This window comes from Cotesia typhae, unplaced genomic scaffold (assembly GCF_013202065.1).
Source record: "Cotesia typhae breed Kobodo isofemale line unplaced genomic scaffold, CoteBio_Ctyphae contig_43, whole genome shotgun sequence".
In the NCBI taxonomy this organism is placed as follows: domain Eukaryota; kingdom Metazoa; phylum Arthropoda; class Insecta; order Hymenoptera; family Braconidae; genus Cotesia; species Cotesia typhae.
In genome coordinates, this window is record NW_027423752.1 from 3,153,990 (window position 1) to 3,173,396 (window position 19,407).

The 19,407-nt window shown below is 29.3% G+C and overlaps 3 protein-coding genes across 4 annotated transcripts; all 3 read left to right on the forward strand.

Moving 5' to 3' along the window:
• Positions 1 to 6,550: 6,550 nt before the first annotated feature.
• LOC141528160 (collagenase-like) lies at positions 6,551 to 9,967 on the forward strand. The gene is made up of 3 exons (XM_074244070.1): positions 6,551 to 6,741; positions 8,761 to 9,135; positions 9,384 to 9,967. Exons 1-3 carry the CDS (start codon positions 6,618 to 6,620, stop codon positions 9,782 to 9,784), a joined length of 900 nt encoding a protein of 299 aa, XP_074100171.1. The 5' UTR covers positions 6,551 to 6,617; the 3' UTR covers positions 9,785 to 9,967.
• Positions 9,968 to 12,793: 2,826 nt separating this feature from the next.
• LOC141528159 (chymotrypsin-1-like) lies at positions 12,794 to 16,508 on the forward strand. Its single transcript, XM_074244069.1, has 3 exons — positions 12,794 to 13,008; positions 15,506 to 15,880; positions 15,950 to 16,508. Exons 1-3 carry the CDS (start codon positions 12,885 to 12,887, stop codon positions 16,348 to 16,350), a joined length of 900 nt encoding a protein of 299 aa, XP_074100170.1. The 5' UTR covers positions 12,794 to 12,884; the 3' UTR covers positions 16,351 to 16,508.
• Positions 16,435 to 18,374, forward strand: LOC141528161 (cytochrome b5). 2 transcript variants are annotated; one of them, XM_074244072.1, is made up of 6 exons: positions 16,435 to 16,554; positions 16,654 to 16,716; positions 17,225 to 17,282; positions 17,527 to 17,649; positions 17,765 to 17,890; positions 17,977 to 18,374. In XM_074244072.1, exons 4-6 carry the CDS (start codon positions 17,539 to 17,541, stop codon positions 18,073 to 18,075), a joined length of 336 nt encoding a protein of 111 aa, XP_074100173.1. In that variant the 5' UTR covers positions 16,435 to 16,554; positions 16,654 to 16,716; positions 17,225 to 17,282; positions 17,527 to 17,538; the 3' UTR covers positions 18,076 to 18,374. The 2 variants fall into 2 exon arrangements, with proteins under 2 accessions (XP_074100173.1, XP_074100172.1); XM_074244071.1 differs by having other exon boundaries at positions 16,654 to 17,282; positions 17,436 to 17,649.
• Positions 18,375 to 19,407: the final 1,033 nt, after the last annotated feature.

Genomic DNA, 19,407 nt, shown 5'->3' on the forward strand with positions numbered 1-19,407 from the left:
AGCTCAGGTACCCGAGTCATTAATCATTGATCATTAATCATTAATCATCAATCATTTTCATTAGTGGTCGAAAATTAATCGTTACAGCCATTATTATTATTATTATTATTATTATTATTATTATTATTATTATTATTACCATGACTCGTTAAAATGTGACGATTTCTCACGAGCTGGTTCACTGGTTATGATATTTATAGTCATGTAAATAATTAAATAAAGTGAATTAACCTCGTTAATCAATTACCAAATTGATCAATCAATTGTACTTCTCATTTTCATTCACGATAGTTTTTTTTGTTGTTGAAATTCCAATGCTAATAAATTAACAGCATGTTGAATTTTTTTTCTTTATTTATTTATTATTATTATTATTAATGGAATATTTAAATTGACACGACATAAAAATTATTGTGATACTGTTGAGTTTACTTTGTACAAGTACCTATGCATTGTTATTATCCTCATCATTATATCACCACGTATTACATTTAATAAATGTTTATAAAATGAAATGTATGATTCGTAAGAGAGAAAAAGAAGCGATTAAATATATATAATACGGTTAAGAATTTGTTCATTTATTTTCACCTTTGTCCTATATGTGCACAGAAAGAAAAAAAGTCTTGAGTCATACGTAAATTTTTTTACATCAAGAAAGTCTTAAGGAAGACTGAAAATTTCATGAAAGAAGTTAAAATTTCTTGAACAAAGTTAAATTTTTTTAAGCTAAGAAAATTTCTTCTTGCTCCAAAATAACTTCGGTCTTCCTCATAATTTTCTCGGTTCAAGAAATTTTTTTTTTCTGTGTTTGAGATAATTTTCATTTTTATTTAAAATTGATAATAGCTAGGGCAGTCCACAAACTCACATTTAAAAAATTTAATAGAAATTTTAAATGAAAGACTGAAAGTGATTACAGAAAATCATAATTCATAAAACGAATGTTCGCATCAAATCCGTTTTTATATTGAAATTTTATCCAATAAATGAGAAAAATCATTTTTCTAAGACAAAAATAGCTCAATTGATTTAGAAATAAGACCATTAAAATTTTTTTTTTGCAAAAAATCGCATTAACGTAGGGTTTTATTAAAATAACTTCTAAGGTAGCATCACAGATAACACCAAAAGTGTCAAATGTTCCACAAAAAGTCTTATTTGATTTTGATTGTTGATTTTCCTATGCAATTTCGCGTTAGAGAAAGAGAGACAGAAATAATTTTTATAAGTTTCTTATGAATTATTACCATCACATGTTCGGAATCTGTACTGTTAAATACGCAAAGTATTCAATATGTTATTTCTTTTCATCGCCTAAAATTTATTAAAATCTGAACGTCATTTTTTGTAAACTAAAATAATAACTGTCATTTTTCATAGAGATAATCTTCAACCCTGAAACTTCAGAAGCTCAATATTTTTTTTACTGGTTCTCTTGAGCTTTTCAAAAATTTGGTAGATTTATTATCTTATCATAATTTACTAATATGTCAAATTTTATGAAATTTCTAACGGTAAATCTCTAACCGAAGGTACTACCTTAAATACAATAATTTTTCAAATTTTTGTAAATTATACCTGAAATCTCATAAAATAAACTTCGATTTCCACGTCGTTCCTTTCTCCTCGACTGAAAATTACCTACTCAACTATGACTATTTGATAAAATTTTATTACTGCATTTGTTTTTACGATCCTGCAAGTTTTCAGTAACTTTGAGAAATATACTTCCATTTCAGCTGCCAAATGGCTCTTTTATTTTTATATATTAAATAAAATAAAGAATGCACCCTGCGGAGTTTCTTTTTATTAATAACATAAATAAAATTCTTCTCAAAATGAATTTTACTCCCAAGAGATTAAATAAATTGGAAATCATCCACTCTGTAAATTTTTTACCGTAAACAAAAAATAAATTTTATCAATTATTTTCAATTTTAGAATAAAATTTTATTCGTTAAGTATAAAAAAAAAAAAAAAAAAAAAAAAAAAAAAAACTCAGATATCAAAATTATCATTTATATATCAAATATTATTACTTCTGTTACGGCCAGCGTAACTACCGTCTATTATTAATAAATAATAAATTTAAAACTATATAAAAATATGCTAAAAAAAGAAATACATTCATGATAAATAATATTCTAAAAAGCTATGGTAAAACGACTGCCAAGTTACCTATCTCCGTCCCCTTGCCCCTATCTAACGTTAAAGAAATGAGGTCAAGTTGTCTAATTCTAAAAATGGGCGGAATTAAAGTAAGTCAACTACCAATTCAACTAACTCCAACACCAACATAGCTTAGCTAGTCTTTTTTTATGCATGTACTGAGAACGCGTATCCGCATAAGACACCCTGCACACTTGTCACTACCGTTGCGGCTATAACTTAAAACAAAAAAAAACTCGTACGATTCAACTAATTCTCTTTTAAAAAGTTATTATATTTTTTATAATCTATTAACCTTCGATGTATTTCCTCAGATTTTTCTTCCAAAGAACTCTCGATACATTGTAAATTAAAAATTTTTAAATATCTCGGAGTATCGAATTATTCCAGATCGAATTAACCCAGAAATATTCTTTCCCAGGACTAATTTGATCCTTTTTTAAATACATATTTTTCTCTAACATTTGCATTCCAATCCAAAACGGACAATAATACAAATTATGGAGACACCATAAATTACCTTTAAAAAGGGAAATTGTATTACCCTTTTTCAAAAAGAACTTCTGACATACCTCTCACGTCAGTATCATAAAACTGTTGAGAAACATATGTTGAGAATTTATGAATTGCTATATAAAAAAATATATATAATCCATCGGTTAAAATTACTCTGTTTAATACCTATTTAATTGGTATTCTAAATCTCCCTACGAAATAAGTATTAGCGGTAATTCGATTTGCTAAATTCTGTTTCTTTATAAATTATCTTTGGTAATACCTTCTTTCAAGTAGAAGAAATGTTATAAAAATAATAATTAAACGAATTTGCACGATATGAAATAAAAGTTTCTGAACGGGGTTATCTGCAACCACGCTTAGTTTTTGCAAAATAATTCTACCGAGCGCGTAATTAAAAATAGTTCTAAAAATCCTGAATTCTGATAAAAATCATTTTGAAACATTCTTGACAAAACACGTGCAGAAAAGTAGGTCATTGTAAATTACTTCCGGTAATACCTTTTCCAGATAAAAAAAAATTCAGTGAACACAACCACATAGAGTAAAAATAAGTTTTCGTTATCCGAAATAATTTATTATTCTCTTGAAAATTTTAAACGTTAGTAATTGTTTAATAATTAAAATTCCATAAACGGGCGTAATCATAATTACCGAGAAGTTAAATTTTAATTGATTCAATTTAAATTAACGCAAAAATTTAATATATTTTAACGTTTTTTGTTCTTAAGTTTCGTCATATCTAAGCTATCGTCTAAGCGGCTCCTCCCTCCATGGTATACTCAGACGCGACTTGCTCACCCTGCTCTCTCTCTCTCTCTCTCTCTCTCTCTCTCTCTCTCTCTCTCTCTCTAACACCTTACTCTTATCACTTACGCATTTTATACTTCTTGGAAATCAAGCTCGTCTAGTACTAACCCATTCGGGTGCGAAAAATCCTAAAGAAGGGAAATTAGACCGCTTCTTTAAAAACTCCGGCATTCCCAGCTACCTCATCAGTACTCCCTGTGTCCGAAAGCTCCAACCTAGTTGATAATTGACAGTTCACCAGTGCTTACAGTTATATTATTTCGAGTAATTCTTATTCTCATTTAACCGAATATAAATTAAAATCGCAGTTAGAATTACTAACACTCCAGTCAGTTAAATAATTCCTATTCAATTATAACGTAATTAACTTTAAATATTTAAATAAAAACAACTAACCAACGAATTTATCAAATTATAAATTATTTGCAACTGCACCATCCTTTTTCTACCAGCACCAAACCAGCACGAGCCAACGGTTAGTGAGCACTTCAGCACGCTTTTCTTGTTTAAAATCCAGGTATAATTTGTTAATATTTTATTTTATTTCTTTTTTTTTTCGTTCTTGCTATATTAAATGTACTTCGTTGGTCTTAATGACATTGATGAAAAGTGAATTATAAGTATTAAATAGTTCAATTAATTATTGTCGGCCGTCATTACATAAATTACATTATTCCGCTTACTCATTTAAAGTACCGATTAGGCGCGGTTCCCGTCTCCCTGAACGAAGGCTTTAGGTAGCTAATTCTAAAAATCGGAATCTAAAAAGATATTATTGTGTTCGCGTCACTCCGGACGTAACACTTCACAAGCAAAGATTTATCAATTAGATTATAATTAATATCGACATACAATAATTGTGTTAATCCCCGTAGCTTGCACATACAATAGTAAAATTATCGTATTGTTTGACACGGGAATCCCGGACACTCGGGATTTCCCAAGGAATTTGACGGCACTTACTATACCTATGCCTATATATGTCCATTCTATCTCCACATCTCTGTTGTGCCAACACATAGCAGCAACACAACACTTGATCTAAACAATACTAAGCTCTTGTTATTCAGGTGCAGCTGTCGACTACCGACCATTGGCTAATTGTTACCGGATTAACACGACTACAGTTAAATGTTACTGCAAAGCATAGAGCAAATGGACTTTTATACTACCTTATTTTCTTTTCTCTTTATCTATTCACCCCTATTTTTCCGGGATTTTACCACGGAATCAGGTATTTTATCTTAAATATTATGGAAACAAAAGAAAATTTTCCTTTATCTTCCGGAAAATGCTAAGTTCATTAACTTCCGAAACTATTTTATCAAAAAACAAAAGCCAACTGTAAAGTAATATTAAATTTAATGAAGAATTATTTCTATACTGAACTCGAAGTTCAACTATAAATAATAACATTTTGAAATTTTTCTTTTAAAAGTAGGTAAAAAAAGCATTTTCTCTTTTAATGACAAGGGGTTACAAAAGTGCAGTCAGAGGCACGATAAATTATATATTATTTCGGAAAATGTTTTTTGACACAATTTATTGTTTTAGAGAACGTCCTAGAAAGTCGTTTCAACTATTTCTGGTGGGACGTCTGGCCGCGTGCGCGCGCGCGTGGGTGTGTGTGTGTTTAAATAAAATTTTGTCCTACAATATCTTCAGAATTAATGAACCGATCAAAATGAGCAACATGGCGTCAAAATTTTTCATTGAAACTTCAATCTGATTAGATTTTGGAGTCAATCAGTTTAGCCGTTTTAAAGATATTCAAAAATAAAAACCAAAAACAAATTTTTTTTTAATTTTTTTCAAAATATTTGGCTAATCAACTCCACACTTTGGAGACATTTTTTTGTACTTTAAAAATTGTATTAAATGCCACCAAGTAAATCAAAATTGAATGAAGCGTTCAAAAGTTACAGCCATTTAAAAATTTCTAAATAATGATTTTTTTTTTATGTAACCTTTGAATAAAACAGCAAATACAGCCATGTGACACGCGTCTGACTTTGGCTATCACCCATGTTAAGTTAAGCAGCACTTACTGTGGTTAGTACTTGAATGGGTGACCGCCTAGTCAGCGCTGGCAAGCGCGTAGATCTCTATACGCTAGAAGAGGGGACTAATGTTCCGGTAATCGATAAAGAAAAGTTTCTTATCAATTACCGTGAGCTTATATAGCCTTACTCCGACTGTACTGGCATGAGTTTTCTCCGTAATTTCCCCATGTCACTACTCCAAGAACCTAGGAAGAGGTGAGGAATAGGGCGAATACAGTACAGAAAGCATAATTGGTCCACAGCCGTAAAAATTAAAAAGGAAGTGTCGGGTGGGACATGCTGAAGTCCAATTTTCCAGAGCTAGGAAAAAAAGGGAGATCAGCCTTATAAGAATCAAGAAGGTTTACAAGTAAAAAGCAAAAATAAAATAAAAATATAACCTCTCAATATTTGAGCTTTAAGATCTTATAGTCAACCAATTAGAAGTTTTTCGAGTTAAAAAAAAGCGGGAAGTTCCAGCAAAAATGGCCTAGGCAGCTGCAACCGCTTTTCAGATTTTTCTTATATAATTCATAAAAATTTTCAACTCGAAACTATCAAATTCAGTTCAATTTTATGCCAATAACATTCATTTCAGATTAATCTAAATGAAATGATAAGAATTAATTCATCCTTAAAAAAATTTTTTTCAAACAATTGGTTAAAACAAATAGAAGCTGAGGTCTCGTAAGATATCTCGAGAGCTATTAACTGAATTAATTTAAAATTTATAAGAAATGTTTTCGATACATCATATACTTTAAAAAAATTAATTTTTGATAAATTCAGCCTGTACCTTATCTCTCAATTTAAAACTAATAATTATAAATTTTGATTATACTTGTAATATAATGATTCAAAATACGTTCAATCTAAGTGAGGTCAGGTATAAGGAATCAACATTAAGTATAGAATAAATTTGAAAAAGAGAGAGATTAAAGAGTCATGCTGAATTCTTAGGCAGTAACTGTATATGAATGTGGCTAGTTACAATCAGTTATATTTTCGAGCTCTTCTGAATAGGGTGCCGACCAAGTCGTTTTCGAAGAAAAATGAATAATTTGACAAAATGTCAAAATGGCTTTTCGTATGCAGACAATTGTTATTTTATTTAGTGCAGTTTTTACAACCATTCTCAACAGTAATTTTGTTGAGCCAATAACTTTTTTTAAACATGGAAATATTCCTATTCTTGGTCGAGGTATAAATTCTGTTTCATTTTTTTAACTCTACGAATTCTATCATAAATATCATTAATGATAACCATCACATAAACATTATTATTATTTTGATTATTAAAATCATGATTATTAAATAACAGATTTTTGAAAAGTTATTAAAATATTAAATAATATTAATAACACGTAAGATAAAATATATTTTCAGTAAAAAAGAAAAAAACAATATTTTTAAACTACGGTAACGACAGTAAAGTAATAAATAAACGAACTTATGTTGGTTTCAATAAAATATGTACTCTATAAGAATATTTGATATACTTTCGATAGCCATTTCTGATAACATAACTTTGAATTTACAAAAAATTATCGTTCGAATAATTTGTAACTTACAAATATTGAAAAGTCAAAGATTATAAAATTCTACGAAAATTAAATAACTTTAAATTTAATTTGACTCCAAAATTCATTCAATACAATAAAATTTTTATTAAATTATCGACTTCTTATTAAACAAAAGAATGAATATTGTGATCAAAAATAGTAAACATTTTTTTTTTATAGTTTTTAAGATTTAACCCAATGTCTACCCGAGTCGAAATTTGAGTTCCGTTTCAACCGTAATTTTTCCCCATCCCAATTTTACGGTCAAAACAGACTTGGCGCTGTATTGATAGTTCATTTAAACTGAGGTCTGGTTTCACCGTAACTAGTGGAGTTTTGTCCCATTTTACCACGATTACGGTCAAACCAGACTTGAAATAATAATAATATTAAAGATGATAATAATAATAATAAATAATAAATTTCTTATTCTCAATTATTCATCTTATACTTCTATTTTCAATTTTAAGATTTGGTGATTGTTTATTTCGATGGTCACTATAAATCGGGGTGTGAAATCAACGTTAGATTATTTTCTACTTAGTGGATATTTTTTTTTTTTAGAGTAAGTCTAAAGTAGAAAAATTAAAAAAATTTTTTTTTTTTTAAATGTTAATATTTGGATAAAAAAAGTTATGAAAGATGTAAAATTTTGGGTTTAAAAAAAAGTTTTAACAAAATATTAAAAAATTAATATTTTCAAAAAATTTTTTTTCTACTTGTAAAATATTTTTTTTTTTTTTTTTTTTTTTATTAGAGTAAATCTAAAATAGAAAATTTTGAGAAATTTTAATTTCTGAATAACCAACAATTGCGAAAAATTTCAATTTTAGAAAAAAAAAATATGGAAAACGTCAAGTGTTGGATAAAAAAAAAATATTAAAAAATTAATATTTTCGAAAAATTTTTTTTTAATTATATATTTTTATCCATAGAATACGAAACAAATTACCAAATATTGATAGGCTAAGTGGATGAATTTTATTACCGATTTTCTATCAGAGTAAAATTCAAGTTAACATTTAAATTGCGACACCTAGTTTACTTTTAAAAACGTGAAACTAAACAATTACCTACGATTCTTATATATTTTAAAACTTTGTGCAGTAAAAATATGTAAAGTAAGCTGAATTTAGAATAGAGTAATTTTTTTTTTCAAAATCCAAATTTTTGAAAAAAAAAACCATTTTTCTAAGGTTAATATTATTATTATTTATTTTTAATTTTTAAATGACAACTTTTCATAAAAATTTGTTTTTTCTTAATTTGAATTTTCGCGCCTAAGAACTACAAGATGGCAAAAAAAATAATAATAATCAACGAGATGACAAGTATAATAATAATATTAATAATGATAATATACTTTTGGAAATTTTTACGGTTAAAACAGACCTGCGTACGTCTGGTTTAACCGTACTTATTGTCCGATACCGTCTTGTACGGTCAAAACAGACTTGATTTTTAGCGGCATATTAGACTTCAAAGAGTTTGGACATTTTTACGGTTAAAACGGAACTAGAATTTTAACTCGGGTATTAACGAAGCTTTTGAACAACGTATATTTGTTGAGTTTTTTTTTTTTCCTTAGAAATATTTTTTACCTAAAATCTCTGTCTAAAATCAAGTTATAGTACAACTACAACTGAACGATTTTTCAGCTGACGCTTACCAGAGATCTATAGACGAAATGGAGAAACCATTGACATCAAGAGATCATGACGCAAGTCCCGGACAATTTCCGTGGATGGTATCAATCCACATTATCCAAATTGACAATGATGATCAGTACTTTCATTGTGGTGGATCGATAATCTCAAATCGTTGGGTACTAACCGCTGCGCACTGTATGAAGCAATTTGAACGAATATTAGTAATGTTTGGCGACGTAAACAGGGCCCATGCTGACTACCACTCCTATCAAGGCCCAGGGTTCGCAATGATGGGACCCCTCGTTTTTTCTCATCCATATTGGGATGGACACCACGAAAATGACATTGCACTGCTCTATATGCCCGAGGACATTTCTTTTGGACGTAAGATTTTCTTAAAAACTCTCAATGATCAATTATCATCAATAATTAATTATAATCATTAATGATTGATTATTAGTAATCATAATAATCGATCATCAATAATAAATCATTTGTAAACAATCATTAATAGTTAATGATTAATAATAAATAACTTACATTCGATCATCCATAATTAATCATCAATAATCAACAAGTAATCATCAATTATCGATAATCAATAATGAACGTTCAATAATTCGAATTAACAGCTACGGTCCAACCGATAAAACTTTCTGGCCACATGGATACCTACAAGTCCTACAGTGGAAAGCAAGCTCTAATTATGGGCTGGGGACTGAACGGCACAGGAAGAAAAACCGCCATTCTCCAATATGGATTCTTGCCAATCATCTCATTCGAGATGTGTTACATACATGGATACATAACCTCAGATACACTGTGTACCGCAGCAAACACAGGAGTTGACGCATGCCCAGGTGACAGCGGTGGTCCTCTTATCGTTTACAGCCAGAACTACAATCGCTACGTACAAGTTGGCGTCGTACGTGCTGGAGTGAACAAAGATTGTCCAAGTGCGTATCCTGGGTTTTACACACGCGTTGACTTCCACTATCTTTGGATTCAAAAAACCACGGGAATACTATTTTGATTTAGAAATTTTTTAAATTTGACTGATTTTTTTTTAAGATTTCTATATTTTAAGACGAAAAATTTTTTCTGAGATTAACCTTGACAATTATTAGTCGTTAATGACAAGAGTAATGTAAATATTGTGATTACTTATAAAGATTATACTGTTAAGAAATTGAATTAAATTACAAGCTTAAGAATATACTGTGCATAATTATTTAATTTTAATAAGTCGATAACTTTCGACGTCTAGATAACATTCAATGCAACCCTATCAAAAAATCTATATGGGAAACCAGCCTGGACTCCCACATTGCGTTTTCGGATAGAGTCCCATATGGTTTCCTAGATAGGAATCCAGGCTAAGATTCCACATAGATTCCCATATCAATCAGACGAAAAAAAATTATTCAAAAAATTAAAAATAATTATGAAGTATTCACTATTAATTATTTATTAATCGAAATTAATTCTAAAAAACAGATTTTTTAATTTTATCTAATGATAAAAACTGTTCGCGTTTGATGAACTTGATCTCGGTACCTCATGGTTATCTACGCTTCGCACTGGCCTAAGTTACGTTCTTACAAGGTTGATGTTTATTCCACATATGAATTCACGATAGAAATCTATACTTTCGATGTGAATTTCCCATACAGGAATCCATGAACCCACAGGTTACTATGGGGATTCCTATAGGAATCCATACTTCCTGTGTGGATTCCCATTTAAACTCATGTGGATTTTTTTGATAGAGAAGTATGTTTTGTATCTTAAATAAAAAAATTATTTATTGCAAAATACTAAACATAATTTTTTTCATTATCATTAATCTAAATAATTAATGTATTAATCTGGTAATCATAAAAGATAAATATATGAAATTATTTTATTCGGTGGGATGATTAATGACTCTACCACATAAATTGGTGTCTAACCGTATATTACACAAATTCTAATGCTAACCGTAATGAAATTTCTAGAGATTTCGAGTTTATTGCGTTGAAACCAAGAATCAACGTATTTTCAGGTTATGGTACTGGTCGTAACGTATTCTAATCGACTTAATTCTTAAGATTACATTAATTCTTCAGATTTTACTACATGAATCGGTGTCTAACCATACATTACAGAATTTTTTATGCTAATCGGGATGAAACTACTCATAGATTATGAGTTTATCGCGTTGGAACCAAGAATCAACGTATTTTCATGTTATGGTACCGGTCGTAACATATTCCAATTGACTCAATTCTTGAGATTATATTAATTCTTGTGACTTTACTACATAAATTGGTGTCTAGCCATACATTTCACAAATTCTTTTGCTAACCGTGAAGAAACTACTAATAGATTCCAAGTTTATCCCTTTGGAACCAAATATCGACAATTTTTGAGGTAACCCTGTTTAAAAATTCCAATAGAATCCCATCAAAAGCGACAAAAGTCAATTAGAAACCCATAAATTTTATTGGTTTCTAAGTGGCTTTTGTCGCTTTTGATGGGATCTTATTGGAGTTTTTCAACAGGGAAGGGTACTTGTAAAGTATTTCTATCGACTTAATTTTTGAGATTACATCTTGGGAGTAAGTATAAAATCTAATCAGATATAAGTTTTGATAAATCCTCTCGAATTTCATGTCGTAGAATTCAATCGGTTGATTCGTTTTCGAGAAACCTTACTACAAAAAGTAATTTTACTCTTATTTACCCAAACACACACGGCCGGACACTTCGACGGGAATAGTTAGAATGGCTTTATGAGTCCTTAATACGTGGAGTTCCCATGAAAACTCGACTTTCGAAAATTTGACCTTAATCAATTACTTCCCTTTCGTGGAAAATTTTCAATTTTCTTAGTAGAAAGTTAAAAATCCAAAACACGCAAGACAAAAAAATGGAAACATTTAAAAAGATTGAAATTTAGAAAAGAAATTTACTGAAGTCAATCCCAAAAAATTCAATTTTTGAACTGAATTCAACAGAAATCTAACAGTATCCTTCTAAAGTGCTATTCATAATTTTTTTTTTATTGACTAATTTCAAATATCTGAATTTTTTATAGTTGATTCAATGATTATTTAACAGAAATTAAAGTACATAAAATTGTTTACAATTTTTAAAAAATTTAAAATTCGAAATACTTAGCAACTGATTTCTAAAAGAAGTCGTTGATTAATGAAAGAGAATTACTAACGATTTATAATAGTAAACAAAATCAATGATAGCGAAGCCAAAACTTAAATACATTGCGAAAAATTTTGACTATACTCATAATAATATAACACTGACTTAAACTATGTCAAATCTAAACGTATCCTCTCTTTAAAAGGTTTCAATTTCGAAGCAAGGCCAGGTATAAGTAACATCTAAATTCCTACATTTCCATAATAAAGAACATTTAGTGTAAATAAAATTTGAGAAAGAGCATGCTGATTTTTCCGACAGTACACGGAAAGAAAACTGTATGAAAAATTACGGTAAAAACATCGTAATTTTTAGTATAGAAATATTGTAATGCCGACCTAAACTCAAACATCGTAATTTTTACGATGCAATATCGTAAATTTCTATCACTTAAATTAAAAAGAAGCTTATAAGCTTATAACCCACCTATAGGTTACCGAAAAAAACAATTCTGCATCACCGAGGAATCGAACCCGGAGACCTCTCCGCCACAAGCCCAAGGTTTATCCCCTCACGCTATCAGAGGCATATCTAAATTTTATGTTCAGTCATATAATAAGACCCTCTATACAGTAATTGGTCATCTTTTGGTGATGGCGCCGCAAACTACTGGACTCTGTCTTTCTTTTATTAAAACATATAGTATGCGTCCTTATTCACTTGCTCTTACAGAAAAAAAATTTACTAAATAACATCGTAATTTTCAATAATTCAAATTGTATTCTGTAGACGGCAGCATCGTAAAAATCAAGATACTAAAAGTATAGTCCTGGATTACGATATTACTATTGTAATTTTTGATATAATTTTTTTTCCGTGTAAATGCACATGCATTATGCTAGTTACAATCAGATATATTTTCGATCTCTACCGAATAGGGTGCTGACCAAGTCGTTTTCGAAGAAAAACGAACAATTTTACAAAATTTTTAAATGGCTTCTAGTGTTCAGACAATTATTGTTTTATTCAGTGCAGTTATTGCACTTATTATCAACAATAATTTTGTTGAGTCAATAACTTTTTTTAAACGCCAGGATTTTTTTGTTCCTGGTCAAGGTACGCATTTTATTTTTATTTCATTTTTTCGACTACTTGTTATTTATGTTATTCGGACAAAAATGCACTTGTAGCGATTAAAAGTTAATTTTTTTATATTTTATGAATTGCTATCATATACGTGTAAATTAATTTTTTAGAATAAATCTAACGAAGGATTATCGTTAGATATATTATTTACAAATTGAAATTTTACATGTGGCCTATAGAGAATATTGGCGAGATGCACATGTATCGATTTATGTGAATACCTCTTATAAAGATTATTAGAAAACAAAAAACGTCCATTTCGATCAATCAACTTTTGTAAAATACGTTAGAAATTAAATGAAAATTTTCTGAAGAATGCTTTTAAAGATATTTTAATGCAAAAGATAAGAAATTCACCAAAAAATATCTGTCTACCATGCTCACAAATAAACAAACTACGTGATTCAGTGCAGTGTGGCAATGTTGCACAAAATAAAACGCGCCAACTTCTAATTTTAATTATTCCTGTCTATTTTATGTGTTATGTTCTTCAGCTCAACACTACACGGCGAAATAAATATGAACATTTGTAGAGCGTGATGTTGGCAGATCTAATTTTCATATTCAAATTTTGAATTCATATCAAATTTTGAAATCAACATATATTTTATTATAACTGTTATTAATGAATAAATTACAATAATTATACAAATAAAAAATTTAATTTCTATTTTGAAAAATAATGTATTTTAATTACGACGATAACGACAGTGACGTACAAAGTAAACAAATTTATGTTAATTTTAATAAAATTTGTACTCTACAAACATATTATTTCTTTTCTTTTCGATAGTCGTATCCCTGAATAAAAAAAAAGTATTGAGACAAAGAAAAAGTATTGAAAAGTATTGCATTGACTAGAAAACCAATACTTTTTTCTTCGTCTCAATACTTTCTTTTAATCAGGGGTGGTAACATCATAATAGGAAAAATCAAATCTCTTAAATTTTAAAAAATCAAAAATAATCAGTTCCCAAAAAGGTCGCCTGATTAGACCGGACTACAAAGTTGCCGAAAATATAATAGTTTGTTATGACACATTTTCAGAAAATTAAAATATGCTTGATTTTGGAAGAAATTACTGAAAAATTTATTGTTATTATTTTTTTCTTGTTTTTTTGAGTCCGTGAAAAGACAATAATTTTTAAAAAAATAATTTTTCTTCATACCTCGGTCGAAAGTACGTACTTTCCTCTCTAATGACAAGAAAGAAAGTTTAACATTAACTCCCTGTGAGAAGTACACGCGCGCCCTCTGTAACGGCGGGAGGAAAGAATTTCTCATGCGTAATTACACTTGTAACTAGGGACTGTTCATTCCGTCACTATAGCAAATTCTTAACCGCTGTAATTTATATTGCTACCTCTAACCTTAAAAATATTTATCAATGTTGTTTTGTCATCTGTTAAATAAGAAAAATTTCTGAAAATAATGTTCCTACCAGTAAACTATCATCAGAATACTCATCTAAAAATTTTAATTTGAATAATCAAGTTATGAATTATCAAAACTGTATACTCAGTGGAGATATAATTTTTAACTGCTCCAATATCAAGTTTGAAAACTGTGTATTTTATGGAAGGATTATTAATAATTGCGATCATTCAAGAGATAATTGAAACGGTTTAAAAAAATGCAATAAGAGTTTTTCACTTATAATATGTTTTGTTTGATGAATGTTATAATAACTAATATAGTTTGTTAAACTAATGAAAATAAATACATCTTTGAAAAAATGAAATTAATTTATTTTTAAAAAATATGACCAGACTTGACTCTTCGAATGTATTTGATGCCTGCCCCGACGACCAGCATCACTCGCTTCGCTCGTGCCGCAAATGTCGGGGCAGGCATCAAGACATACTTATCTGCACTTGAAGTTAAAAAAAGTAAAATTGATAACGTACTTTCGACCGGCTATGAAGAAAAATCGTATACACTACACAGGCCAAAAGTTGAAATCTCGGTCCTGCGCGTCATGGTGCCCTCGGCTTCGCCTCGGGTATTATGACGCGCAGGGCCGAAAATTCAACTTTCGGCCCTAGTAGTGTAATATACTATTAATTTATGTAGAAATTATGAGTGAAAAACCGAAAAAAGAGGGGTTTTTTGTAATTCGATATCTTTTGAACTAGTGATTAAAAAAATTTATAAATTTACCTTAATACGTTTTTTTATCGATCCTAACAATATTCAAAATCAACAAAATTAAAAAAAAAATATTTAAATTGTCCGATTCCGCATTCAATGTCCGGTATAAATCAGTGGAATCTTTTGTTCAAAGGATATTTGTTGACAGTTTTCTAGTAGATTTCATACAAATCTAATTAGTAGATTTCATATAAATCTAACTACTGCATTGGTCCTCATGAAAGAACTTTCAACAAATTTTGTTTTCATCTAATAGACATATTTTTTTCACAAAATCTATGAATTATAATCTATTTACAACTGAACGATTTTCTAGCTGACACTTTCAAGGGTTCTATGTACGAAATGGCGAACCAGTTGGCATCAAGAGAACATGATGCAAGCATCGGACAATTTCCATGGATGGTAGCAATCCATGCATCCATAATCGACAACAATGATGAGTATTCCCACTGTGGTGGGTCAATAATCTCAAATCGTTGGGTATTGACCGCTGCACACTGCGTGAAGCAATCTGAACAAATATTGGTAATGTTCGGCGATGTAAACAATGACCATGCTGACTCAAGTTTCTATCAGGGGCCAGGGTTTGCTATGATAGCATCGAACGTTTTTTCTCACCCGTATTGGGACGGACACCACGAAAATGACATTGCGTTGCTCTACATGCCCGAGGACATTCCTTTCGGACGTATGTTTCTCTTAAAAATTCTCAATAATCGATAATCGATAATTAATAATCAATCATTTTAATCAACAGCTACGGTCAAGCCGGTAAAACTTTCCGGCCACATGGATACCGATGAATCCTACGATGGAAAGAAAGCCTTACTGATGGGTTGGGGAGACAACGGTACGGGAAGAAGAAACAGCATTCTTCAATATGGGTCCTTGCCAATCATCCCGAATAATCAATGTTACGATGACGGATACATCGACCCAGATTTACTGTGTACGGCAAGCGACACTGGAGTTGAGGCATGTCAAGGTGACAGCGGTAGTCCACTAATGGTTTACAGCCAATACTACCATCAATTCATACAAGTTGGTATTTTCAGTGCTGGATTGGACAATGACTGTCCAAGTGCATATCCTGGGTGGTACACGCGTGTTAACTCCCACTATCTTTGGATTCAAAGTGTCACTGGGATACTATTTTGATTTTGAGGTTTCTAAAATTTGACTGATGTTTTTTTAACATTTAGAGATTTTAAGATTGAAGATTTTTTTTTTTAGATTAACCTTGAAAATTATTCGTAATTAATTATTTGAGGAATGTTAATATTGTGACGAGATAACACATTAAACATAGACTCTTAAGAAATAAAATTTAATTATTAGTTTCAATTACATTCAATAATACAAGTACGTTTTGTATTTTAAATAAAATAATTATTTACTGTGAAATAATAATCATATTTCTGTTCATTATCATTAAAGAAAATAATTAATTTTTTTTTCTAGTTATTTTAATTATAGACGTGTAATGACAAATAAAAGTGTTGCAATTATCTTATCGGTGAGATGGTAATTAAGATATTTTTATTTTTATCTACGATTGGTCCCCGGATTTTTTTAAAGTTTTTTTATCATTATTCATGAAAATAAAACTTTTTTAATTTATTCAGATCGCTTATGTATTTTGTTAAAGAATATTAAATTCATGCAAGAAAAAAAAATCATAGAAAATTTAACACAGTTAAAAATTTGCCATGACGTCAAATTTTTCACTGTGCAGAATAATTGAATATTTACAAAAATGTATTGGCATGAATTTTACAAAATTCGATATTTTTAACTAAAAATTACAAACAACCGACATTCATTATGATATAACAAAAAATTCTATCGCAAGTGTCACAAAAAAAAATGTTGACTTTTTAGCAGATTTTACTCGAGAAGAAGTCAAAAATTAATAATCATCAACGTAAATTCAATAAAATATTAACAAAAAAAAAAAAATTGTGTCGCTTAGGATGTATTGAAATTAAAAAAAAAAAAATTAAATGCAAATTAAAAAAAAAAATATTTTCAGTATAAATTTATGCTCGACGATTTGTAATACCAGCATGAAACTGTATGTGAGTATACGAGTGAGTATCACTATATCACCTACAAATGATATCTAAAAAGATTAAATATTATATCAAACAAATAATATTTTCTCCAAGAAAATTTACTGATTTCCATTTTCTTATCGATAATTATTTTAATAACAATAATAACACCTATTTTTTCTCACGTAGGCTACTTTAATTGATCTATAAATACGTGAATTATAAGCTCATAAATCAACCAAATGGTATTGTAATTTAATAGATATTTATTACATTTAAGAATTAATCCATAATGTCGACCAACTATTATTCCCGCGAAGAAGTTGCGAAGCATAACAACAGTGAGAGTATGTGGATAATCATAAAAAGTTATGTTTACGACGTCACGGATTACTTGGATGAGGTGAAGTATTAATCGATTAGTGGAATAATGATTTAATATATTTAAAACTGATTTCTCATTGTATTATTTTATCCAATACCGGCTTGGTAAATATTTAATTTTAATTAATCGACAGCATCCCGGGGGTGCTGAGTTGATCAAAGAATGCGCTGGCAAGGATGCAACAAGTGATTTTAATAATTTCGGACACTCTGGTGATGCCAACAATCTCATGAAATTATATAAAATTGGTGAAATTAAGGTCGGTATTGCTTACTTTATTTTTTTGTTTTTTTTTTTTTTTTAATCGTGTAAAATTTACAATTCACATTATCTTTCCTCCTATAGGAAGAAAATTTGAAGAAAACAAATTCAAGCACAGAAAACGTCCGGAGAAAACACCTAATTTTATTTCCATTATTTTGTAGTTGTGTAAATAGAGAATGAATTAAGTTAATACTGTCACTCATACACTAACAAGTCAGAATTAAATGAAATTTGTTGTATTAATAGATTATAATATATCACTAAATTTTTGGAGAGCTACAGAAAACTAAAAAAAAGATCTTTGAATTTATTTTTTCTGTGTTTAATGTTTAATAAGTTTTATCAAGAGTCACTATTTCATTTTGTTTTATTTTACAAAAAAAAATTTTTTAGTATTTTATAAAAATTGAAATAATGAGACAAAATAATTTATTAAATATTTTAAATAGTCAAATACTACCTAAACAGCCGATCCCATCTTTTTCTCGCATCCCACTCACGGCGAAAAACGACATTATCCTTGTTGCACTCGTGATGATAAAACTAATTGCAGTTTTATGATTTTCTTCTAACTAAATGAGAATTTCGAAAAAAACGCTCTGATATAATATAGATAATTAAAAAAGGCCATTCGGCAACCAAAATGGAAGTAGATTTCATTTATTTAGATTTTTAGATTTTAATGAATTAAATTTATTTTCATTACAATTATTATTACAATTATGTTACATAGTTGTTATTTATTCATTCAATTTAAATGCCAAAGCAATCGCTGAATGGCAAAAATACAAAATAGAAGAGTATAAAGTACATGTAAGAGTATAAACAGATCTACTAGATAACAATAATATACGTCTTCTGTTACAATAATATAATGACATCAAAACGAATGCAAATGTAAAATTTCATTAAATCTGTCTGAGAAAGTAGGTAATTTTTGGCCTAGACTGATTATAAAGTACACAAATTAAAGCTTATTTAATAAGCTTTCAGGTGCTATTTATAGAAATCCGATAGGATGTCGCTTTTTATTGTTATTGCACGGAAATAAGGTAAAAACGAAAATTTTTTGCGATTTTTGAAAATTTTTGAATTGCTCTCATTTTTAAACTAATCGACAGATTTGGCTCATCTTAGAACTTAACCTCGGAAATCGTCCTAAGAATAAGTATGTTACGTTTTATTGAGATCCGTATAGAATTACGGGAGTTAGAGAAAATACACTGCCGATAATATCGTATATATATATAAATACATACATATATAAACTTTTGAACCATATGCATTTTCTGAATCCGCTTGACGACCTGAGTCGAAATATAGCAAAATTTTTCAAAAGTTCCATCATGAGGACCAATGCAATAGTTAGATTTCTATGAAATCTACTAAAAATCTTTTACGTAACAGAGCGTTTTTTTCTAAAATCTTCTTTGTTTAGAAGAGAAATGAAAAACTGCATTCATAGGGACCGGCTCTTAAGTTCTGGATTTGTATATGTAAAAATCAAATTTA